This window comes from Haplochromis burtoni, unplaced genomic scaffold (genome assembly GCF_018398535.1).
Source record: "Haplochromis burtoni strain Fernald_Lab_line unplaced genomic scaffold, NCSU_Asbu1 Contig_42, whole genome shotgun sequence".
Classification (NCBI taxonomy): Eukaryota; Metazoa; Chordata; class Actinopteri; order Cichliformes; family Cichlidae; genus Haplochromis; species Haplochromis burtoni.
In genome coordinates, this window is record NW_024582403.1 from 466691 (window position 1) to 486262 (window position 19572).

General features: G+C 40.3%; 4 protein-coding genes across 11 annotated transcripts in view; 3 read left to right on the plus strand and 1 right to left on the minus strand.

Annotated features, from left to right (window-relative positions):
* The window catches only part of cpamd8 (C3 and PZP like alpha-2-macroglobulin domain containing 8), a 46451-nt gene extending 43342 nt beyond the window's left edge, over positions 1 to 3109 (plus strand). The window contains exons 43-44 of one of the 2 annotated variants that reach the window (XM_005920854.2): positions 1159 to 1360; positions 1807 to 3109. In XM_005920854.2, the coding sequence (XP_005920916.1) occupies positions 1159 to 1360; position 1807 (203 nt within the window). In that variant the 3' untranslated portion in view covers positions 1808 to 3109. The other variant, XM_005920855.3, reaches the window with a different exon arrangement.
* Positions 3110 to 3177: 68 nt separating this feature from the next.
* Positions 3178 to 6504, plus strand: odf3l2b (outer dense fiber of sperm tails 3-like 2b). The gene is made up of 4 exons (XM_005920839.2): positions 3178 to 4685; positions 5141 to 5251; positions 5758 to 5871; positions 6017 to 6504. Exons 1-4 carry the CDS (start codon positions 4646 to 4648, stop codon positions 6502 to 6504), a joined length of 753 nt encoding a protein of 250 aa, XP_005920901.1. The 5' UTR covers positions 3178 to 4645.
* A 61-nt stretch (positions 6505 to 6565) lies between these two features.
* Positions 6566 to 9146, minus strand: cks2 (CDC28 protein kinase regulatory subunit 2). The gene is made up of 3 exons (XM_005920840.2): positions 8908 to 9146; positions 8563 to 8690; positions 6566 to 7131 (listed from the first exon to the last, which is right to left on the minus strand). The coding sequence occupies exons 1-3, from the start codon at positions 8964 to 8966 to the stop codon at positions 7088 to 7090; spliced, it is 231 nt and encodes a 76-aa protein (XP_005920902.1). The 5' UTR covers positions 8967 to 9146; the 3' UTR covers positions 6566 to 7087.
* Positions 9147 to 9202: 56 nt separating this feature from the next.
* shc2 (SHC (Src homology 2 domain containing) transforming protein 2) overlaps positions 9203 to 19572 on the plus strand; it is an 18284-nt gene continuing 7914 nt past the window's right edge. Inside the window, exons 1-8 of one of the 7 annotated variants that reach the window (XM_005920846.3) lie at positions 9225 to 9527; positions 10224 to 10274; positions 11954 to 12764; positions 15848 to 15918; positions 18121 to 18181; positions 18410 to 18529; positions 19159 to 19212; positions 19378 to 19429. In XM_005920846.3, the coding sequence (XP_005920908.1) occupies positions 11997 to 12764; positions 15848 to 15918; positions 18121 to 18181; positions 18410 to 18529; positions 19159 to 19212; positions 19378 to 19429 (1126 nt within the window). In that variant the 5' untranslated portion in view covers positions 9225 to 9527; positions 10224 to 10274; positions 11954 to 11996. Of the gene's footprint in view, positions 12765 to 15847; positions 15919 to 18120; positions 18182 to 18409; positions 18530 to 19158; positions 19213 to 19377; positions 19430 to 19572 lie in introns of all 7 variants that reach the window. The other 6 variants (XM_014333153.2, XM_005920850.3, XM_042220063.1 and 3 more) reach the window with 6 other exon arrangements.

Sequence of the window (19572 nt, forward strand, 5' to 3'; positions counted from 1 at the left end):
TGTGTGTGTGGCACAGCCTGCACTGACTTGTTGCTGAGCCCGCTACCCTCGGTAGCTGCAGTTCACAAAGCTTCTCTCACTCAAAGGTCTCCTTAGTACAAAAGCCAATGCTTCACACTCACCACTGGAATGTTGTTTCGCACTTACACAAACGCACACACATATCTATACGTGCACACATAACGCATACACTTCCTGCATGTCCATACAGGCAGATATTTGCCCACACACAGAGACACACGTGCACACTCATCTAGAATAAGATAACCCTGGGGTGATTAGATTGAATAAGTACTGTAAAAACACTGTCATTGTAAACCATTAGAATGTTCACTACATGCCAGATAAGTGCACCGAGAGTGTAATGGGTGAATGTGAGTCTTGCCATGAACCTGACAGTTTCCAGTGTAACAGCGGAGGACGCTGGAGCTCTGGAATTAGCTTCCTTGTGCAGACTTGTCATGTTGGTGACCTTCTGCCAGAGGACAACATACAGTAGAATACCTATACAGGCATTCCTTCAGCTGATTTTTGGTCATCATACATACATTTTTTTGGTTACAGACTTTACAAAATTCCCACATCATATTTGTCTTGAATTTGTTTAACTCTCACCATATGTGCTGCAGGCCTCAAAGAAGGAAACTCTGATTGCAGGCTACTCAGAATAAAGCGAACTTTCATAAAGCTATACCTTGAAAAGACCGATTCAAGCCTAGCACGCTTATACGAGGAGACAACATTTTAAGCAAGGTGCGACCCCTGCTGTGTGTGATGTGGTATTGCTCCTCAAGAGGTCCAGATGTGCAGTATATTAGAGGTGTCCTGTGGAGCTGTCTCGCAAGCCAGCAGGGTTAGGTTTAGATTTAGTGTTGCTAGCCAGGATTACGATCTGCATCCTGCAGGTCTAAAAACATTTTTCTTTCTCACAGTTTACATCACTATTTACTTCTTAAAAGTCTTCCTCATCCCTGTGTTGAAACATTGATGTTTTTCGTGGCACATTACCACCCCCTGTAGTTTAGTATAGTAGTACAACACCAACTATATATATATTCACATCAGGACAGATTTTTAGAGTATCCATGACAGCCAAAACTTTCATTTTTATCTCGCCTACCTTGTCTCTGTGTTTCTCACTAACCCTGTTCTCTCCAGGCGAAGAGGAGCAGGGCTCTATGGCAGAGGTGTCCTACTACTCCTATGAATACGACCCAGACTCTGATCCTTTCCTTGCTGATGCAGAGGGAGGGGACCATTTTGATCTTCCTGAAGGCAGCAGGGGTGTGGAGCATAACGTGCTCCTGCCAGTAGATTCCCAGCTACCCACACTGGACACAAAAAACACCCCTGAGCGATGGTATGAGCTACATCTTTGATGTATTTGTTTAACAGACTTTGGATTAGTAGACCTCTCTGATGTTTTCCAGGTATCTGGAAGAGTCTGTTGTGGATATATTCATCTTTGGTAATAATATTAAAGGAATAAAAAAGCAGTTGTACATCTCCCAATATTATGTCTCCACAGACTTCAGCAAGACTTTCCCCTATAAAGAGGACATTTAATCCCCCCTGTTCCCAAATGACACCTCGGCATATATCAATAAAGTGGTTTGATGACCATTAGCTTTCCAGTTTTTCCAAAGGGCAGCTGCACAGGGAGAGACTGTCCTCACTTACTTTTGATAAAAACCCAGTCACTTTGTTTTAAAGGCTTCAAGAGTTACTCCTAGGAGGCTTTCAAGGGATAAAGAGTTAAAGATGATCCTTTAAAGAACATGTGTTCTGTTTTCTTGTCATCTACAGAAACACTCCCAGAGTGAAGCCATACCCACCTCCGAATTGTACATTATTTGTGAATATGCTAGTGAATGGAAAGAGAAGAGAGACTTGCTGAAAGGACGACATGGGGGGTCTGGAGAATGAGTGTTTGACCTTGTGTGAGTCAGAGTGGATGCATTTATAAGCCTGTGTGTGCGCTTGGATGTGACTGTGTACGTTTTTTATTAAGCTAGTATCCTCCAGACTTGTATTTTTCCTCCTCTAGACTCCTAGTAATCAATAGGCACAATATCATATTTGTTAATCACTGTACTGCCTTAATAATCACTAGAAGAAATAATCAAGTATTTATGTTTGTAATTACACCTGATGTTATGCAACGTATTTTGTTATATTTTCTATCTGTGGTATTTATTTTTAGATAGAGATCATATCATTTTTATTTTCTAAGTCGCCCCCTCAGTACAATCTACCTGCCCCTTGTGGATTTTTAAGATGTATGCTATACTATCCAAGGCATTTTTCTTTTTCTTTCATAGCAAGCTTTAACCCAGTTATTGCAATGTTTGATGAAATTCCTCTTCTGGTATCCTGCTGGAAAACAGACATATGCTAACCATATGCTTTACGGAAACATAAGCTGAAATGTTTTTCATTTTAAAGATTTTTGGGGGGCATTTTTGTCTTATTAGACAGCAGAGTAGAGATTGACAAGAAACACAAGGAGGCAGAAGGGGACTGGCATGCAACAAAGGCCTCTGGCCGACTCTGACTTTACAGTTCGACCCAGCTGTAGTGTTTCTGAAACTATTCTGCCAAGATACCAGCATCTCCTCTCACCATTGAGATTTGATTGTACAGCTCATAAGCTATTTTATTTTTTTGTTCAATTTTGATCTTTGAAGCAGTCAAGTTAAAAATATTAAAGAATAATAAAGAATGAAGTTTTGATTTCTGTAAAAGTACCAAATTTGATCAAATGTAACCCAGATCGATATCAAATATTGTGATTTTTAAAACAAATGAGAATAAAATTTGTATGCAGTTTAGGCCTTTGGTTTTGTTACTTCACTACCTGTGTTTCTCCAACTGACTCACTGAGATATCTGCATCTGCAGCACAGTACGCGTCTCTTTTTTCAACTAGCAGAGCTGCAGTGCAGTTCTTTATGAGAGATGTGTTGCTCCATTTCCCTTAAATGGACGGTGAAGTCAGCAGTCAACTGTATTATACTCAGCTGTTTCAAAGGGCCTTCTGCTTTCACTCTCTTATTCCTTGTATGTAGCTGCATTAGAGACAGAAAGCATGTTAGTGTGTGTGAATTTGTACCTAACTGCATAGAATAGAATAGAATAGAATAGAATAGAATAGAATAGAATAGCCTTTATTGTCATTGTACAGAGTACAGCAAAATTGGAGTGCCACTCCCTTGGTGCAAGATTCAATAATAAATATAAATGTAAAATATAAAAAGTACAATAAAACAATCCCAAGTATTCAACCAATACTAAGTAAGATATATACAGGATAGCAGCATACTTGCACATGTTTGAGCCTTAATGTGTTGGTGTTATTTAGGTTGCCAAAGGAGGGCACCCCCAGGAGAGAGTTAAAGCCTGTGAAAGTTTAATGTTTGCTTACTGCACGTCACTTGTCGACCCTCTTGGTTACAGTTGTCTCTGGAAACTGGCAGCTCAGGCCTTTAAACCGAATCAAATCAACACATAACTGTGTCTGGAAAGTGTGCTTGGCTCGAGGTTAAGGTTGATAAATCAGGGGTTGTTAATTCACTGTGTATTCCATCAGTTCAACGGGAGATGCCAAAATACAGGTTCATGTGTGCTGCACTACATTTGACTCTGGTTTGGGGTTTTATAGCGTGTACTCTGCATCAAAGCGTTGCTGTGCTTGTCCGTTCATCTTCTCTCTGCGTTCGTACTTACAGAAATAATATAAAGCCATGTGGCTGCACTGTATAGAGATCTGGTACCGTCAGCAGCGTGAGGCCAAATTTGAAGTTATCAAACTCTGAGCAGTGACAGCTGATGTAGCTGCTCATTCTGAATGGAAAACTTTGTTCTTGTTGTGACAACGAGGCAGCGGTGCAGGGGACCAGGCTGCAGCAAGCTACCCACAGCAGTCTCCGTGGCAACTGTACGCATGGCTGAAGAGTGATATTGCGTCTCCACGCTGTGATGAGCAGAAAGAGTCAAAAGAGAAAGGACAGAGAGGGGGATCTTGGTTTCATGGTTTGCGGGGGGAGCGAGCTAGCGTTACATGAGAGTGAGTCGGAGTGATGACATTGTTTCTAAGTGCCAGCTGAGTGCACCTATACACCTACCCCCATGGAGGAAGGGCTAATGACCTGTCCAAGCATCCACTGATGAAGCATTTGGACAAAGGGGCAGACAGAGTAAACCCTATCCAGGGTAGATCCTCCTCTGTTGTTGACACTTTGACAAGCATTATAGGTCTCAGGTTTCCTGATTGCTTTGGAGGAAATTGGTGATTGATCCTAGATCAGGCAGGGTTCTGGGTTTCTAAAGTCACCTGGGGCTTTGGTGATGCTGGATCAAGAGGAAGCACAGATATCTAACAAAAAAGAAACAGACAATAGACCAAGAGCAGCCTGAATGAAGGAATCACTTGCGCCTCTGGATCTGATGACTGAATTTCCTGAAGCCTGCCTCACTTTTAGCTGAAAAGGGACATTACCTGTGCAAAGCCCCCAGTTCAGCTATTTTTATTTATTTATTTTTAAATGATTTTACGAGCATATAATGCCCAGAGCAATCTGATACTTCTATAGAACTACTACCATTGCTGGACTCCTGAAGTAACTATCAATTCTGCAAAGAGTAAGATGGAGAAAAAATACCCAGTAATTGCTGGACGAGAAAAAGGTAAGTCATCTTGAATAACGATCATGGTTCTTTTTTAAAATGTAAATTAATATTTACAAATAAATATCAGTAGCTTAATATACTGCAGTTAAGCAGAGTGGGTCGTTTTGCAGTGGGCAGACCTGTCAGGACTTGCTCCACTCTGTGAAAAAATGCTCCCACCTTGTTAGCTGTTTGACATAGTGTGCATAATAGTGTTTCATTCAAGGCTGAAAACTGGAAGGCTAATCTCTAAAATTCACATGAATATTAATTTGTATTGTCTAGTTATCTTAGGCAAAATTATACAGACCTCCTTATTTGCAGAGAACCTTACATAAAGCTGCGTTCACAATCAAAGGAGCCACTGTCACTTTAGAATTTTCCACATGTATGATTTTTGTAAACTGGATGTAATTTAAGACACGTGTATTTTGAGGTTATGGCAACTTTGTGACATCTTCTGCTGTTTCAAGGGCCTGGACCTGGTCGCTATGGGCTTCCTCCCACTATTGGATTTATTGGCCATGACTTCACAAAGTCAACTAGCCCTGCCTACACTTTCCATGGAAGGATGACTGATAATAGTGAGCCCCGCTCTTGCTTTATGGTTTATCAGAAGTGGGTACTTTGAGGGCTAGTTTTCAAGTTTAACTTAAAGCTAACTAAAGTTTTACTTTTTTTTTTTTGCAGATTTTTTTCTTTTTATTTATTCTATGACTAACTAAATAACACCTTTTTTTCGTCAAACTGCTGATTTAGGACACAAACTAGCTGAAAGCATTACAGTCACCAATACACACATTTCACAGAATTTGTGTACAGTAATTTATATCGTTTATGTCTTTGTTTTCACAATGATTTCCTCTCCTGTAAAAATGATCTCACAAAAATTTCCGTTTGGTGTGATGTCAAATTCAACCACTAGGTGGAGACAAGACGTTTTTCTTCACTTTTTGTTATTTTATTTTATTTTTTTAAACTGCATCTACAGATTTTCAGGATCAAATCAAATCAAACTAAGCAAAAAGAATGAAAAGAAGTTTACTTTTTAAAAATATACATTTGTAATTATCCAATTAATTTTTAACAGTGTATAGTGTTGACTCCAGTCCAGGGCCTCGGTATCACATCGATGCAAGAATCACTCGATTTGGAAAGGATGGCACACCTGCATACTCAATGCTGGGTAAAGTCAAAGCCCAGAGTAAGTATGCTTTCCTTCATTATTGGAGTTTATTTTAAAATTAATTGTGACATATTGTATATCAGTCAGATCAATAGATTAGTGAAGAAAACATGTACTTTTGACTCTTCTGGAGAACCCCATGTGATTGTCTTCTGCTCACTAGAGGAGCTTTTCCACACACCAGGACCCGGTGCATACAGCCCTGAGAGAGCCCCACCATGCAACCTGCAGCGCAGACCTCCATCCTACACCATGGGCTATCGCACACACTACCGCAGTGTTGACTCGGTCCCAGCTCCCAACAAGTACTCTCTACCGCCACTTATGGGCGCTCAAGTCCCAAACAAGGCATCCAGTGCAAGCTACACAATATCAGGTGGTCTCAGCATAGGGGGACCATCTGAGGATTTAGCCAAGACTCCTGCGCCTTGCAGATACAATAGTACAGACCCAAGTGTTTATCTGCTCCGACGGCCAGCGTTTTCCATGTCGGGACGTCACAGTTTACCCAGAGATGGCACCAAGAAACCAGGTCCAGGAACATATAATCCAGAGAAAGTTACAGTCCACAAGGCCCGGGCACCAGCCTACTCCCTGGGTATCAGACACTCAGAATTTGTTACTCCACTTATTGTCAATATTTCTGACTAAACAGTCATCTGAGAGAAAATTACATCATCCTTCAATTAAATAAAAAGAAAAGCAGCAAGTATTAAGGAATTAGCATATTTTATTTGTCCAGTATCAAAGAACTTGACAAATCAACCATAACGGAGAGCCAAATGTATATCAAGAAATAACATATGCACATAAAATACATACATTTAAGGAATTATCAAGAAATGTTTTAAGAAAAATGTTAGGGATGTCATTGGTTTGAGCAAAATAAAAATCATATGCTCATATGGCCATTAAGTAAATAGATCAGTCTTGACAACATTACACCTAAAGATAAAAAAAATTGTTAAATTGTACAATTGACAGGCAAACTTCCACCTTCAAATTGTTTTAAGTTATCATTCACAGTGAAAACAAGACATTTTTGTCTCTCATAACCTCTAAAAACTGAGGAAATTTGAATGAAGAAACACAAAAATATATACACACAAAACTACAGGGCATCTACACAATATATCAGAACACATATAGATTTATGTGCAGGACAGATATAGGATCGAAAGAAAATACATATCAGCAGAGGAGATAGCAGGTATTTTAACAGACAGCTTCCCCTTTAATCCTTTGGGAGAGGCCTTCTGAAAAGCAGTATGTGTGGCTCTAGGGAGTAAAGCAAGAAAGGATCTGTCAGCATCATCAGTAAGTCATCAAACACAGTCAAGCCTACAGCTGTACGTCGTCTACACCCAAATTTGATCGCGGCCAAATAATGCAGTGTAGAAGCTGTACAATGACAGATTCAATTCTTATGTCAACTTTAGCACAATACTCATATGCTGTTGAAAGTATAATGAAGGGGTTTCAAACACAGGGGCCAAATCCAGCTCAGCAAATGCAGAGCCATGTCAAAATTTTGTTATCAACTTTTTGAAGTTGAAAAAATAAGAATTTTGAGTTAGTAAGTCAAAATCTTGAGACAATAACCTGAAATTTTAGACTTAGAGCTTTTTATTGTCATTGTGTTGTTTCTTGCACAGTGAAATTGGGTAGCTGGACCACAAACGTGCAAAAATAAGAAGAGAAAACAATATACAACAAGGGGGGAAATAAATAAAATAAAAAGCAATATATATGTATACATATGTGAGTGAAACTATATACACATGCTGTATGCATAAGAAACATTGAAACAGAAACATTGTGGGTCTGTATACAAGGGCAATTATAAAATATAATAATTGAAATGGTATGGATGTCAAAAAACGTTCTTATGTTTGTTTATTTTTACCAACAATAACAAGGTTCTATAGGGTCATAATGGTACTGGCTGTTTTTAAAACAAACAAACAAACAAAACACCTTCTTGAAATTGTGCTTATTTTTCTTACGGTTTCTCAGGGTCTCGACCATCTCTCCTGTGGATGTACTACTTCTTACCCACACAAGATCAAACTAGGCTCTTATGAGTTTGGCCCTGATATAGGGTCACCATGAAAATCACCCTGATATAGTCATCCCTCTTCTTTGATACATATACCAGGAAGAGATCTGTTCATAATGGCCAATAGAATACACCCCATGTAAAAAGGCTGAGCTAAAGCTAAAGGCTTCAGCGTAGAGTGAGCAATGTTATGGCCTGTAAATGGTAAGTGGCCTGTATTTGTATAGTGCTTTACATTCAGTCATTCACACATTGGTGATGGCAAGCTACAATGTAGCCACAGCTGCCGTGGGGCGCACTGACAGAGGGGAGGCTGTTATAGCTTTTTTTTTTTTTTTTTTAATAATAGCAACCCTGATCATTCCCTGGAGACGCTTTCCTACTCAAGTGACAGTAAACAGATGGTGAAATGTCTGGTTTAAAACAAAAAAAAGAAAAGAGCCCTAAAACACATATTTGCTTTTACTGTGCTTCATAGTTTTCCAAAGGTTTGACAAATACACAGAAACGTGGTATTTTCACCACCTTAGATTCAAAGAATGATGACGTCAATTTGTAGTTCTTTAGATGCACACATGGGCGTCTGACTTAATTTTCAAGACAAGACTGAGGAAAAATGTGAACTTATCCTTCACACCGTGATTACTGACCTGGTTTATGGATCATGTAGTGAATCCAGCCCTGGCTCTGTTGGACTCCAAGTCCTCTCCACTCTTCTTCTGTCATCAGGTGGGAGGAGGGCACCAGTTTGGACAGCTGCTTGGGAAGCACAACATGCCTGAGGATGGAAATATAACAAACATATTGTTAATTGCCTACTAGGGGTCAGACAGTTTATTTTGATATATTTTAATATCAACTGCTAACGCTAACACAAGAAGTCTCAATTTACAGCGGCAATAAGTTATCTCCACCACGTTCAAAAGCTACTTTGACCTTAGCTTATTACTCGGAACTAAATTAACGGACTCTTGAAAACGTTAAAAACACAATACCTGTACTCGAAGTCGTCATCGGTGTACTTGTCAGAATAGAAAATCTGTTTTTTCGACATTTTCAGTTGACAAAAGCAACAAAACTGAGCTTCAAAGAGCTGATATTGAATAATGTGAACCAAATATGTTCGCTAGCAGTATCTACAAGCTCAACGAGCTACTGTCATCTGCCGCTGTTTTCTGGGGATGATTCAAACCCCAACGGTTACCCGCACTCCCCTGATTGGTCAAAGCAGCAGCACGCGGACTTAACAGGATCGTCTATTCAAAGAAAGATGACTCCCTCCGCAAGGAAAACACAAGTCTTGAGGCGAAGCGCTATCGCGATAGAATTTGTACATTTAACGGTATATTAGGAATGGTTATATATATGATTTTAAAAAATACGTTTTTGATTTTTTAAACCCAAGGTTTGTGATGTATTTTGAAAAGTTTGTGGTCGTTGTGTCAGATATGTTGAGAAGTTGACACAGTAAAAGATCTTCAGCTCTCAATTATCTCTGCTACGTAGTTGATCTTCTGCAAGAGAGTACTTTTGACGTAGACGAGCCGACAACGGAGGGTAAACTTTCAGGAGAAAAGTACACAGGGTTGGCGATGTATCCACTGGGGGTGAAATCGTATGTATGATTCACTTCTATACTTTCTGTTCGACCTGTGGTGTATTCACAACAGCATGGGAATATGAACACTTAGCATGACTACATAAATTTTATTATTTTTAAAAAGCACTTTGGTCATAGAACACTGAAAGTGAATATGGCAAAAATATTTAGAAAAGCATCCATCAGCATCATCAGTAAGTGATTAAACAGTACAGTCAAGATGCAGGTCGTCTACACCCAACTTTCATAGCCAAATTTTATATATATGTTTTGTATAAATAGCATTATATTCTCAGTCTACTAACTTACTGCGAACTCATTTTACATTTTAACCAAATCACAGCTTAAATTTTTTGTGCTGCAGGTACCTTATGACGTTTTGTTGTATTAGGTTGTGTCAGTGGCTGCTAATGAGTGGTGTGTTATTCAGAGCATGACTTGTTCCACTTGTATATGTAAATTCATGAGGTAAATCCGTTGACTCTTGAAATACAGAGAAAAAAATGTGTGAATTAAATTGGAATTGGTATCATTTGTAGAATGAAAGTGGAAGTAAGAGTTTGAGGAAATAACATGAACACTTTAATTTTATACATGACACTCAAGTGTTTTGCCAGGGAAAATGGGGAACAGAAAATACCGAGAAAGGCTACTGCATCTGTCAACATGCATCGATTACATCTGGTTTATCAGTAACTTTTTACACTCTAGCAAACAACCACTGCAGTGGTCATGTAGCAGCTTTCTCAGAGCCTGACACAGGTAAGATCCATGCTTCTTTCTAACTTTAAGATTGCAAATGTGTCAGTCGCATGCCTGTATAATCTATTATCTTGTTACTATTGTTCTGAATGAATTGGGCTGTAGTTTGTTTACTGTAGTTGTTCTAGAGTTGGTGTTGGATAAATGCCATGGTCTCCAGGTTCTCCAGATTCTCTGAAGCGCTGTAGAAATCCCGTGAATTACAGACCTTTCTTCAGCTTTTTGGCATGACAGAGTGTTGGGTTAGACACAATATATTTCTAGAAACTTGTTTTGGGGAATAGGTTTTCCTTCTGTCTTCTGTGTCAGTATCCTTTTTACTACTGTACCTGTTTACGTGATTCGACTGAAAATCATCGTTTAACTCGCTTTATGTTTCTCACAGAGAATCCTGACTCCTGATGCGTACCTTCTGTTGCCTTTGTGTAAGACGGAGGAATGCAGTTGTGAGAGAGAAGCAGGAAAGAGGTTGAACGGGGGAAAGGGAAAAAGAGAGAGCAGCTAAAAGGATCTTGCTGAGATGGCTGATTGTTCTCTTGGGAGACGGTTGGGAGGGAGATGGGAAGGGAATTCAGGCAGATGGAATAGGGTGGATGTTTTTAGAGATGTAGTCCCTTAGGAGGGTGGCTGCATTGTTTTCTTTGTGAAGTCTTTGCCTATAACCAGGATCAATTATAAGCATACATCAAATCATACAAAATTTACTTTAACTAAATGGACAGGAAATTTTCTGATATTCATCAACATCCAAACTCAATACCCTAAATATTTTAACTTTATATCTCAATATAGCTAGTTCTAGGGCTTTGTTCTTCTGTTGCTGTACATTTGTGTTATTTGTTTTTATGCGATTTACAGTAGTGTTGGTTACTTTTTGAACATGTGAATTTAAATTAAGGACATTATTTTGTGTTAGTTATCAAAATGCAGAGACAGTTGAAATACAGAAGGCATAGATAAAAGATAAACAGAAAATACATAGATAAGAAAAATTCCAAATGATAATGAACTGACAATGGATGGGCAAGATGCTTCGGATGTTTCCAGCCTCTCGCCCAGTGTTAGCTGGGATCCCAGCTGGTTAAGTGGTTAAGTGGATGGATATATCGTTTTATTTCAGTCATATTTTTACCGTCGTAAAAGCAATGCAGCCGTTTTTATAATCTTAATATCACTGTTTTTTTTATTGTCTGAGGTCAAATGCTGGCATAGAGTTCATTTGAGGAGTAGATTCCAAAATGTAATGATTACTGGCTCCAATTACTGCCTTGCTGAATGTCCTTTATGTAGAAACACAGGTGCTCTGTAGTGTCAATGTGTACGTGTGTCTGGGAGCCGGGTGGTTCAGGCAGATGTGTTTTAGCTAATACAGTCTGAGAGCAGCTGGGCAGGGCTAATAGACCAATGACATCATCCAAAGAGAGAGAGAAGAGAGAGAGCAAGACTGGGAGCACAGCTTGCCTAAGGCAGGGAGAGGGAGCGGGGCAGCTCAGTGAGGAGAGCAGCATGAGAGCGGGACAGTGTGTGTGTGTGAACGGGAGAGGACCAGACAGCATTCAGTTGACTTTGACAAGGATATAAGACCAACAAGATTTTCCTGCTAGTTTTCTCCTCCTCCTTCTTTGCACCTTTCCCCCTCCCCTTCCCCCCTTTCCCCTTTTTCTTCCATCCTGTGGCAGTTATCCCCACTCACAGGTCCTGCTTCAGGCGGCTACTCCGGGCATGCTCCTTAAGCCAAAGTATGACCGCTTTCGCAATGAGTCTGTGACCTCCTCCGACGACCTAATGCAGAGCTTAGCCATGAGCGGCAAAGTTGTGGCCACACCAGTGGTTCCCTCCTCCACGCCAAGCCTTCCTCTGCCTCCTTTGCCTCCCCTGGATCCCAGTGCCAGGTCCTCCTCTTCTGCTGGGGCTATGGCCTTGGCCGACTCTCCTTGCCTGGATGGGGAACAAGATGCCACGACAACCTTCTGCATGCTCATTCCTAAGATGCCTCAGTGGAAATTCTCCAACTCCCTGCTTAGCCGGAGTCCATCCAACTCCAGTTCCAGCTCCAATTCTAGCAAGGACTCGGGCAAGACAGCGGCAGCTACTTCCCAGGCCTCTGTCACGTCTTCTTCATCATCACACAGGCCCGGTGGTGGAGCCTCAGCCAGTGGCCCAGTGGCGAGCCTTGCAGCAGTGCTTAACTCCTGTGACCCGGTGTGTGTCACTCCTTGTTCCCTACAGGCCATTCGGGGGCAGCGAGCAGTAGCAGCGGCAAATTCTGCCAGTCCAGGGGGGCACGTATTTGGAGCCGCAGAGGTCATGGCGAGCCCCGGTGGCTCCAGCAACTTCAGATCGGGAATGACGCGCAGCACAAGGGTCGAAGGCATGTGGCTTGGGGGAGAGGACTTCAACCAGAAGGGCAGCTTCATCCACAAACCCTCTCAAGGCTGGCTGCACCCTGACAAGAAGATAGTAGGACAAGGAGCGTCCTACATTGTCAGGGTAAGCTAGCTGGCACTTTTTTATTTTCTTCAAAGAAATAAAAAACAACCAAAGGAAATATGCAGTAACTTTTTTCAGGTGCTCATCAATGAGTAAAGAGAACAAGACAATTGCAGAATATTAAATATATGACCCCACTTAAATATTCTCTGTCTGACTGCACAGAAGACAAAAGGACACCTCACTATCAGGCAGTTTGTTATGCAGCTCATGTGGGAAGACTGGGGAATACATAATTTAATCCAGATAGATGGCTGAGCGTTGCTCATTGGGAGACAGCATGCAGGCGTCAGGGTGGAGAGAAATAAACCATGAAATTATGTGTACAGACTGTAGAAAGGATTGTGGTTCAGCTGCACTGTTTACCAAAGGTAGAATTTATCATACTGTACTTAAACAATGAGAATCTGTATTTATAGAGCTTGTAACTTAGGTCTGATTGTAAGCTCCCACTGCAAGCTTGTGGGAGTGGTTGCTCTTTGTTTTGTTTCGGGATTGTTTACGTTCTTGTGTGCAATGAATTATTATGATTTTACCCATAAAATGTTATTTACAGCATCTCAGCATAGTCGATACCAAATGTTTATTTCATTATCATGAAAATATGCTCAAAATAAGCTTTTTTATTATTCTGTAAATTTGTATCAAAATAAACTGATACATATAGAAATGAATGTGATCATTTCAAATGATATAGATAAATCTGAGTTTCAAAGAAATCTTGTTCTCAATCCGAGCTCGCTGTGTTTACAAAGGGCTACCAGCCTGAGCAGAATGCTCGATGTCCCCTCAGCAATCCCCCATAACTGTTCACCTCTGCCCCTGTGCTCTCCTCCTCCTCAAACTAATGACATGACTCTTGATTAGCCCAGACTGGGGCCCAAGCACGCTTTCTAATAACATTATACAGGCACCATTCATTCCCATATTCAATTACATTTAATCACAGTCATTTGCATCATATGATGTGGAAGAGGATGGTTGGATCTGTATGGGAGCAGTCCAAATGTCGATTACATATGAGCTCTCACAGCCAGGAAGGGCTTTCTGAAATGGATAACAAGTGCTCTTTTCATATCTGACTCATAATCATATTAATGATGGGACCAGGCTTTTAACAGCTTGTTGTTGTCATCAGAAAATGCCCTCTGACTATTGCAGATGACCTGAAAGAGCCAGTGTTTGAACGTGTTTCACGCCTCTTGACGTAGTACTTCAGGAGACATGTATGTGCAGCATGCATTTCAATGGGAAATCTATGCAGGGAGGCGTAGTCTCTGCATGTATTAGTGTCAGAGTGACGGTTGATTTCTGCTGCACTGTGCCATTTTTAAGCAGCACGGCCACTATGCTGAGCGACTCTCATTCTCTCACTCACATATTCATACATATCCACTCCTCTGCTGGGAAAGACACAAATCAGATTTTTAGCAATGCTCCTACTCGCTCTCTCTCCCTCTCGCTCACTGCATAGCCACGTCGAGATCTGTGTCTGGCCTGCATCTGCCGCCTCTGCTAGTCAGGATTTTGCACCGACCATCAAAACACCGCTTCTGCTAAATCATTTGCAGAGAGAGAGACAAACTGTTTCTATTTTGTGCTATTCACTTATTTCACTATCAAAGCGAAGCATAAATATTTGCAATGTGATTGCCTGTTGCTAATTGATGCAGATTCTAGAAGGGTCCGTAGACTTGAGTTGTTGTAATTTTACTGTCATATATTTTTGAATATGCTCTGCGTAGTGTGCAGTTAACCAGGAATAGAGAGTAACTAATCACATACTTTTATCTGATCATCCTTTACTACATGGCTGTTGTTTTGTTGTAAAATCTGATCACATTGGCTAATAAACTTCTTTTGGAAATCTTTTACAGTGACAAACGATATAATTTGGCAATTATTTATGTCAAAGGCAGCCGCTACAGCAAAACACAGCTAAAGAGGACATGCTAATGTTATTAAATTTCTAAGGAATGTGTCTTGGAAAGTCTACGTCCCTGTAGTCATAGCAATAGTGTGCAAGAGACTTGGCCAAAAGGACAAGAGTGCAGATAGGGTGATAGAAGTAGGGATGTTGCATCAGTAGATTGAGTTTGTGACAATGGAAGCATTGGCAGAGAGAGGGAAAGAAAAAAGAGAGGGACAATTTCTCTGATGGAAGACGTCCCTCATGTCCAAATCTTGTTAGTGAGCTCGTTATGTTCTCTGGCTCAGAGGTCCCACTCTGTTTCTCTCTCCGTCTCTCCAAATAAGTTTCACAAAGAGCTGTGCTTTACATCCCCAATGCAATGTGCTGCATTTAAGATGAGTGTCACATGTTTTTAAGGAGGCTGCGATTCAATCAGTGTAGCAAAAAACACAGGAAAAAATGTTAATTATTAATATTCAATGCCGCATCTGTTGTTTTTATGTATTCATGGGTTTATTTACCTATGCAGCAGGAATGTGGTAGATGGTAGAAGCTTTTTTAAATGAGTTATTATCTCCGAGTTGGTTTTTAGAGACTGATTATGGCAGGCAAACAAATGCCAAGCAATTCGTTCACCACTTCATCTTTTCATGATAACCACACAGATATGCAAATAAGATGTAGAGGGCGTACTCACATGCTGATTGTTTACGCAAACACACTCACATCCCCCAGAGGGCTGAGAAGCTGCAGTTTATCCATGATTTGGAGCTCTGAGTGCTGCTAATCTAGTCACAGTGCCATTAGCACCCCAACCTGACAGGCATTAGGAAGCTGCTCAGCTGGGACCTTCCCACTGGAGGACACTACATTAATGGGCTATATGGGGATTTGATTTAGATTACTGTTGAAAGTAATCACATGTACCAACAGAGTATAGTCTATTGTGAACGTAACATCTCTTTCTGGAAGTGTTGTGGTGTAGTTAAAATACAAACTTAATTTAAATGCAGCGCATGTTTATAGTTCTGTATTTTTGAATAGTTTCATTCAATTATCTTTTCAGATCATAAAACATATTTGAACATATCATGAGTTTATTTTTAAATTAAAAATAAGGTATTTAACTTAGATTTTAATGATTTTTCTCCCTTTGGTTTTTTCTTTACAGTACATGGGATGCATTGAGGTGCTGAAATCAATGCGATCCCTGGACTTCACCACACGCACTCAAGTGACAAGGTAAGCTGGTAACCGTCATATCTGCCAGTGTAGATGTGTAGTATTAATTGAAGTGTGAAGAGTTTTTTTTTTTTTTTTTTTTTAAATATATATATATATATACTATATATAAATACTTTTGCTTTAACATGGCCAATAGATTTACACTTGTCACATTAGTCTTTTTTGATCAAGAGCCACAACTTTGAATTTCAAGTTTACGTTGCAGTGGAGCTGTCCAATAACTCATGCACTTGCAAGAACTAAATGCATGAAGACAGCAGTTATAGTGTGGGACTGTTAAGAGATAAACAAAGCTGCTGTATTTGTGTTCACTGGCATCAAAGGCCAGAAGGTTACACATGAAACTATGCCTCAGGGCCTTACTATGTCTGTGTCTTGGTGTTTTTATGCCCTACACGTCATGTTATTGTTATAAAAACAGGGTTTTTTGCAGTCCTCAACCTCATGGGAGAAGTCCTTTTCCCCACTCCCTCCCTGTCTGCCTTGCTCTCTGTCTCTCACCCTCTCCTCTCTCCTGCACAATCGATCGGCAGTAATCTGAGCCCACCGTGCGTCCGAGGCTTAAGTGCAGGGGGGAGGAGGTAGCAGAGATGGAGTGATGGAGAGGGAGATCTATTATTGATGATGTTCGTTAATGACTGTAGAAAGCTGCAGTGGTCCCCATGAACGCACCCTGCTGGATAATGTCTGCGGCTGTAACTTCTTGAGGGGGGAGGAGGAGGAGGAGGAAGATGTCCAAAACAAAGCAGCAAAACAAAATGTTTGCACTGGGAGTAGCCATAGAGAGTAAGATGGCTATGTCTGGTCTTGTTTTTATGTGACTGACTGAGTCATGATTATTTCCAGCAATGATGAATGTTTTTTGTTTGCATTCCTGTCGTGGTTGATTTTAAAGTCCCATTTAAGTGTGTTTACCCCTCGGTCAAGGTCAGAGGGGCCCTTTTCACCTAGCAGCTCACATAAGGCATTTTTTAAAAATTCAAAATAGGTTCAAGTCCTCCATGATGCTAACAACACAAGGCTTTTGTTCCTGGGTCTTTCCTTACTTTGTTTGCCAAAGTCGTGATATGTGTGTATGTGAATTGCTGGATATCATTTAAAGGCAGCACAGTAAGGGCTTACATATCCATTCAGAACAGGCCATTCTTCAGCTTCCTGACTTATACACAACTTGATTTAGTCCTGGAAGACCACAACGAAACAGTCAGTAGCTTCCAGTATTTCAAAAATGTAATTCAGCTCCAGGATTTAAAGAAGGTGCTTTCTCTTAACAGTCCTCTCTGTGTTTTTTGCCGTTTAACTGCAAAATGAGTGAAACGAGGTGCAGCATTTTATTGTAGTCGAAAACAACAGCTCATCACTCCCCCCCTCCTCTGTCTCCTCCTCCTCCTCCCTCTGCTCTCTCATCAGCATGAGTCATTCGAACATTGTGGTGTTTTTCAAAAATCCCTGAGAAGACTTTTACTCGAGATGGGGCCCGGGACGCTGCTTTTTAAATATTTACGAGCCACTTGATAGGGGCAGCTAGGTTCTTGATTGTTCCCACTGTCCCCTGGCAGAGAGCGTGTGAGCTCCCGCCTCAAATCCACTTTATGGCTCAGCCGTGCCATCATGCTCACACAGGGACAGACCCTTTAAATGCCCATTAGGCAGTCATTCCCAGGAGTTATATCAGTTTTATCGCCAACTTGTAACAAATGTGCAGGGAGAATTGCACTGCAGAAAATAAATGCTAATGCTAATGCCCTAAAGAGGTCTTATACACTATTTACTTTTTATTTTCTTCATCTGATGCTGTTTATTCTCCCATACTTTGGGAATTTAAATTCCCAAATTATTCATCAACAGATGAATGCTGTTATTGTTTTCTTTCTCGGGTTAACATTTCCAACATTAATGGATAAGAATGTTGTGACTTTCTTATCTATTTTCGTGACCTTTGAACTACGATTTGCCTACGACCTATGGGCTTGTTTGGAGGAAGGGAAAACGTCTGTTCATGTTTAACCTAACGTTTTCCATTGCTGTGGGGCGGCGTTTTGTGTTGTGACTCAGTTTTCTGTATTTTTGCACAGACAACACAAGTCCATATGATTTAGACGTTATATAATATTATTATTATTACAAATGGCTGATAATCAGTGACCAGTATATTCGTCTTTAGTCTGATCTGAAATCTTTCTTCGTGTTTCTCTTTAGGGAAGCCATCAACAGACTGTGCGAAGCTGTGCCAGGTGGAAAGGGGGCTTGGAGGAAGAAGGTTAACAGTAATTTATAATTCTAACATACATGCAGTACTTTTGACAAGCAGTCAATAGTAATTTTATATACACACAAGATGTATTAAAATAACAACAAAGGGTAGAAAGGACTGCTGCTGCTCCATGCGGCTGTTTTTCTGGTAACTAATATACAGTGTGACATTTTTATCTGTATCTACAACTGAAACTATATAACTGTAATTTTCATTGTATCCTTTATTTTGTAGGTTCCAAACAAAGCTCTGCAGTCAGTCATGGGGAAGAGTAACCTACGATTTGCAGGCATGAGCATCGCAGTCAATATTTCCATCGATGGTATTAATCTGCTCATTCCTACCACACGACAGGTTAGCTGATACTTAATTAAGGTGGCGAATGTACTTGCATGACCACAATGTGATTAAGACCTTTATAATGTGCCAGCTATTATTTTTGCATTTTTCTTTATTCCTATAGCTTAGCTTTACATTGACGTTAGCATATTTTCTCTTAACTGTTAATCACTGGGTAAAATATGTGCGAAATCACTGATGAGATAAAAAAACAAATTCTTTGTTGGAAGTTTGTAGTGAACAATTTTACACTCCTATGTGAATATTATAAATAACTACCACTTTTGTGAGGTACAGAGTCAAACCTTTAACCTTTAATTGGGACTTTGCCCAGTTGTCCATTATGTGTAGATACAACAGGTTCAGCGCTTGAGTTGGGTGCCTTTTTTATGCTTGAATGAGTAATAGGCCAGAGTTAGGTGGCTAAACAAACAAAAAAAACCCATGAAAACAGTTAAAAAGCAGCCAATGTCCAAAGAAAAACTTTGAAAGATTTTCAGAAAACCTGGAGGGCTGTTGCTCAAGACCACAGAAATTTTAGCTTCTTGGAAGCAAAATATGAAGAAATGAGGGGTGGGTCAAAACTTTTACACAGTACTGTACATTCATTGACAAAATAACGAATGGCTTCCTTTCTCTTTCAGGTGATAGCTCATCATCCCTTGCAGTCCATCTCATTTGCCTCTGGGGGAGACACAGTGAGTGCAGCATTTAACATTTACTCTCCATTAAATTGTTGGAATGAACATTTTGCCTATGCAAACATGTATGACTTGAATTGATCGTTAACAGTCTCGAGCTTCAAAAATTACTGATGGTTTTGATTTATCGAGCTGATTTTCCCCCAAACTAATATGTTGCAGGACACACCTGATTATGTTGCATATGTGTCCAAAGACCCAGTGAATCAGAGAGGTATGTTCTAAAAAGGTTCCCTTTCTCCTTCCATACATTTTGCCACTAGACAAACACGTTTATTTTGTAAGGCAAAATACACTCAACAAAAATATAAACGCAACACCTTTGTTACTGCTCCCATTCCCCATGGGATGGACGTA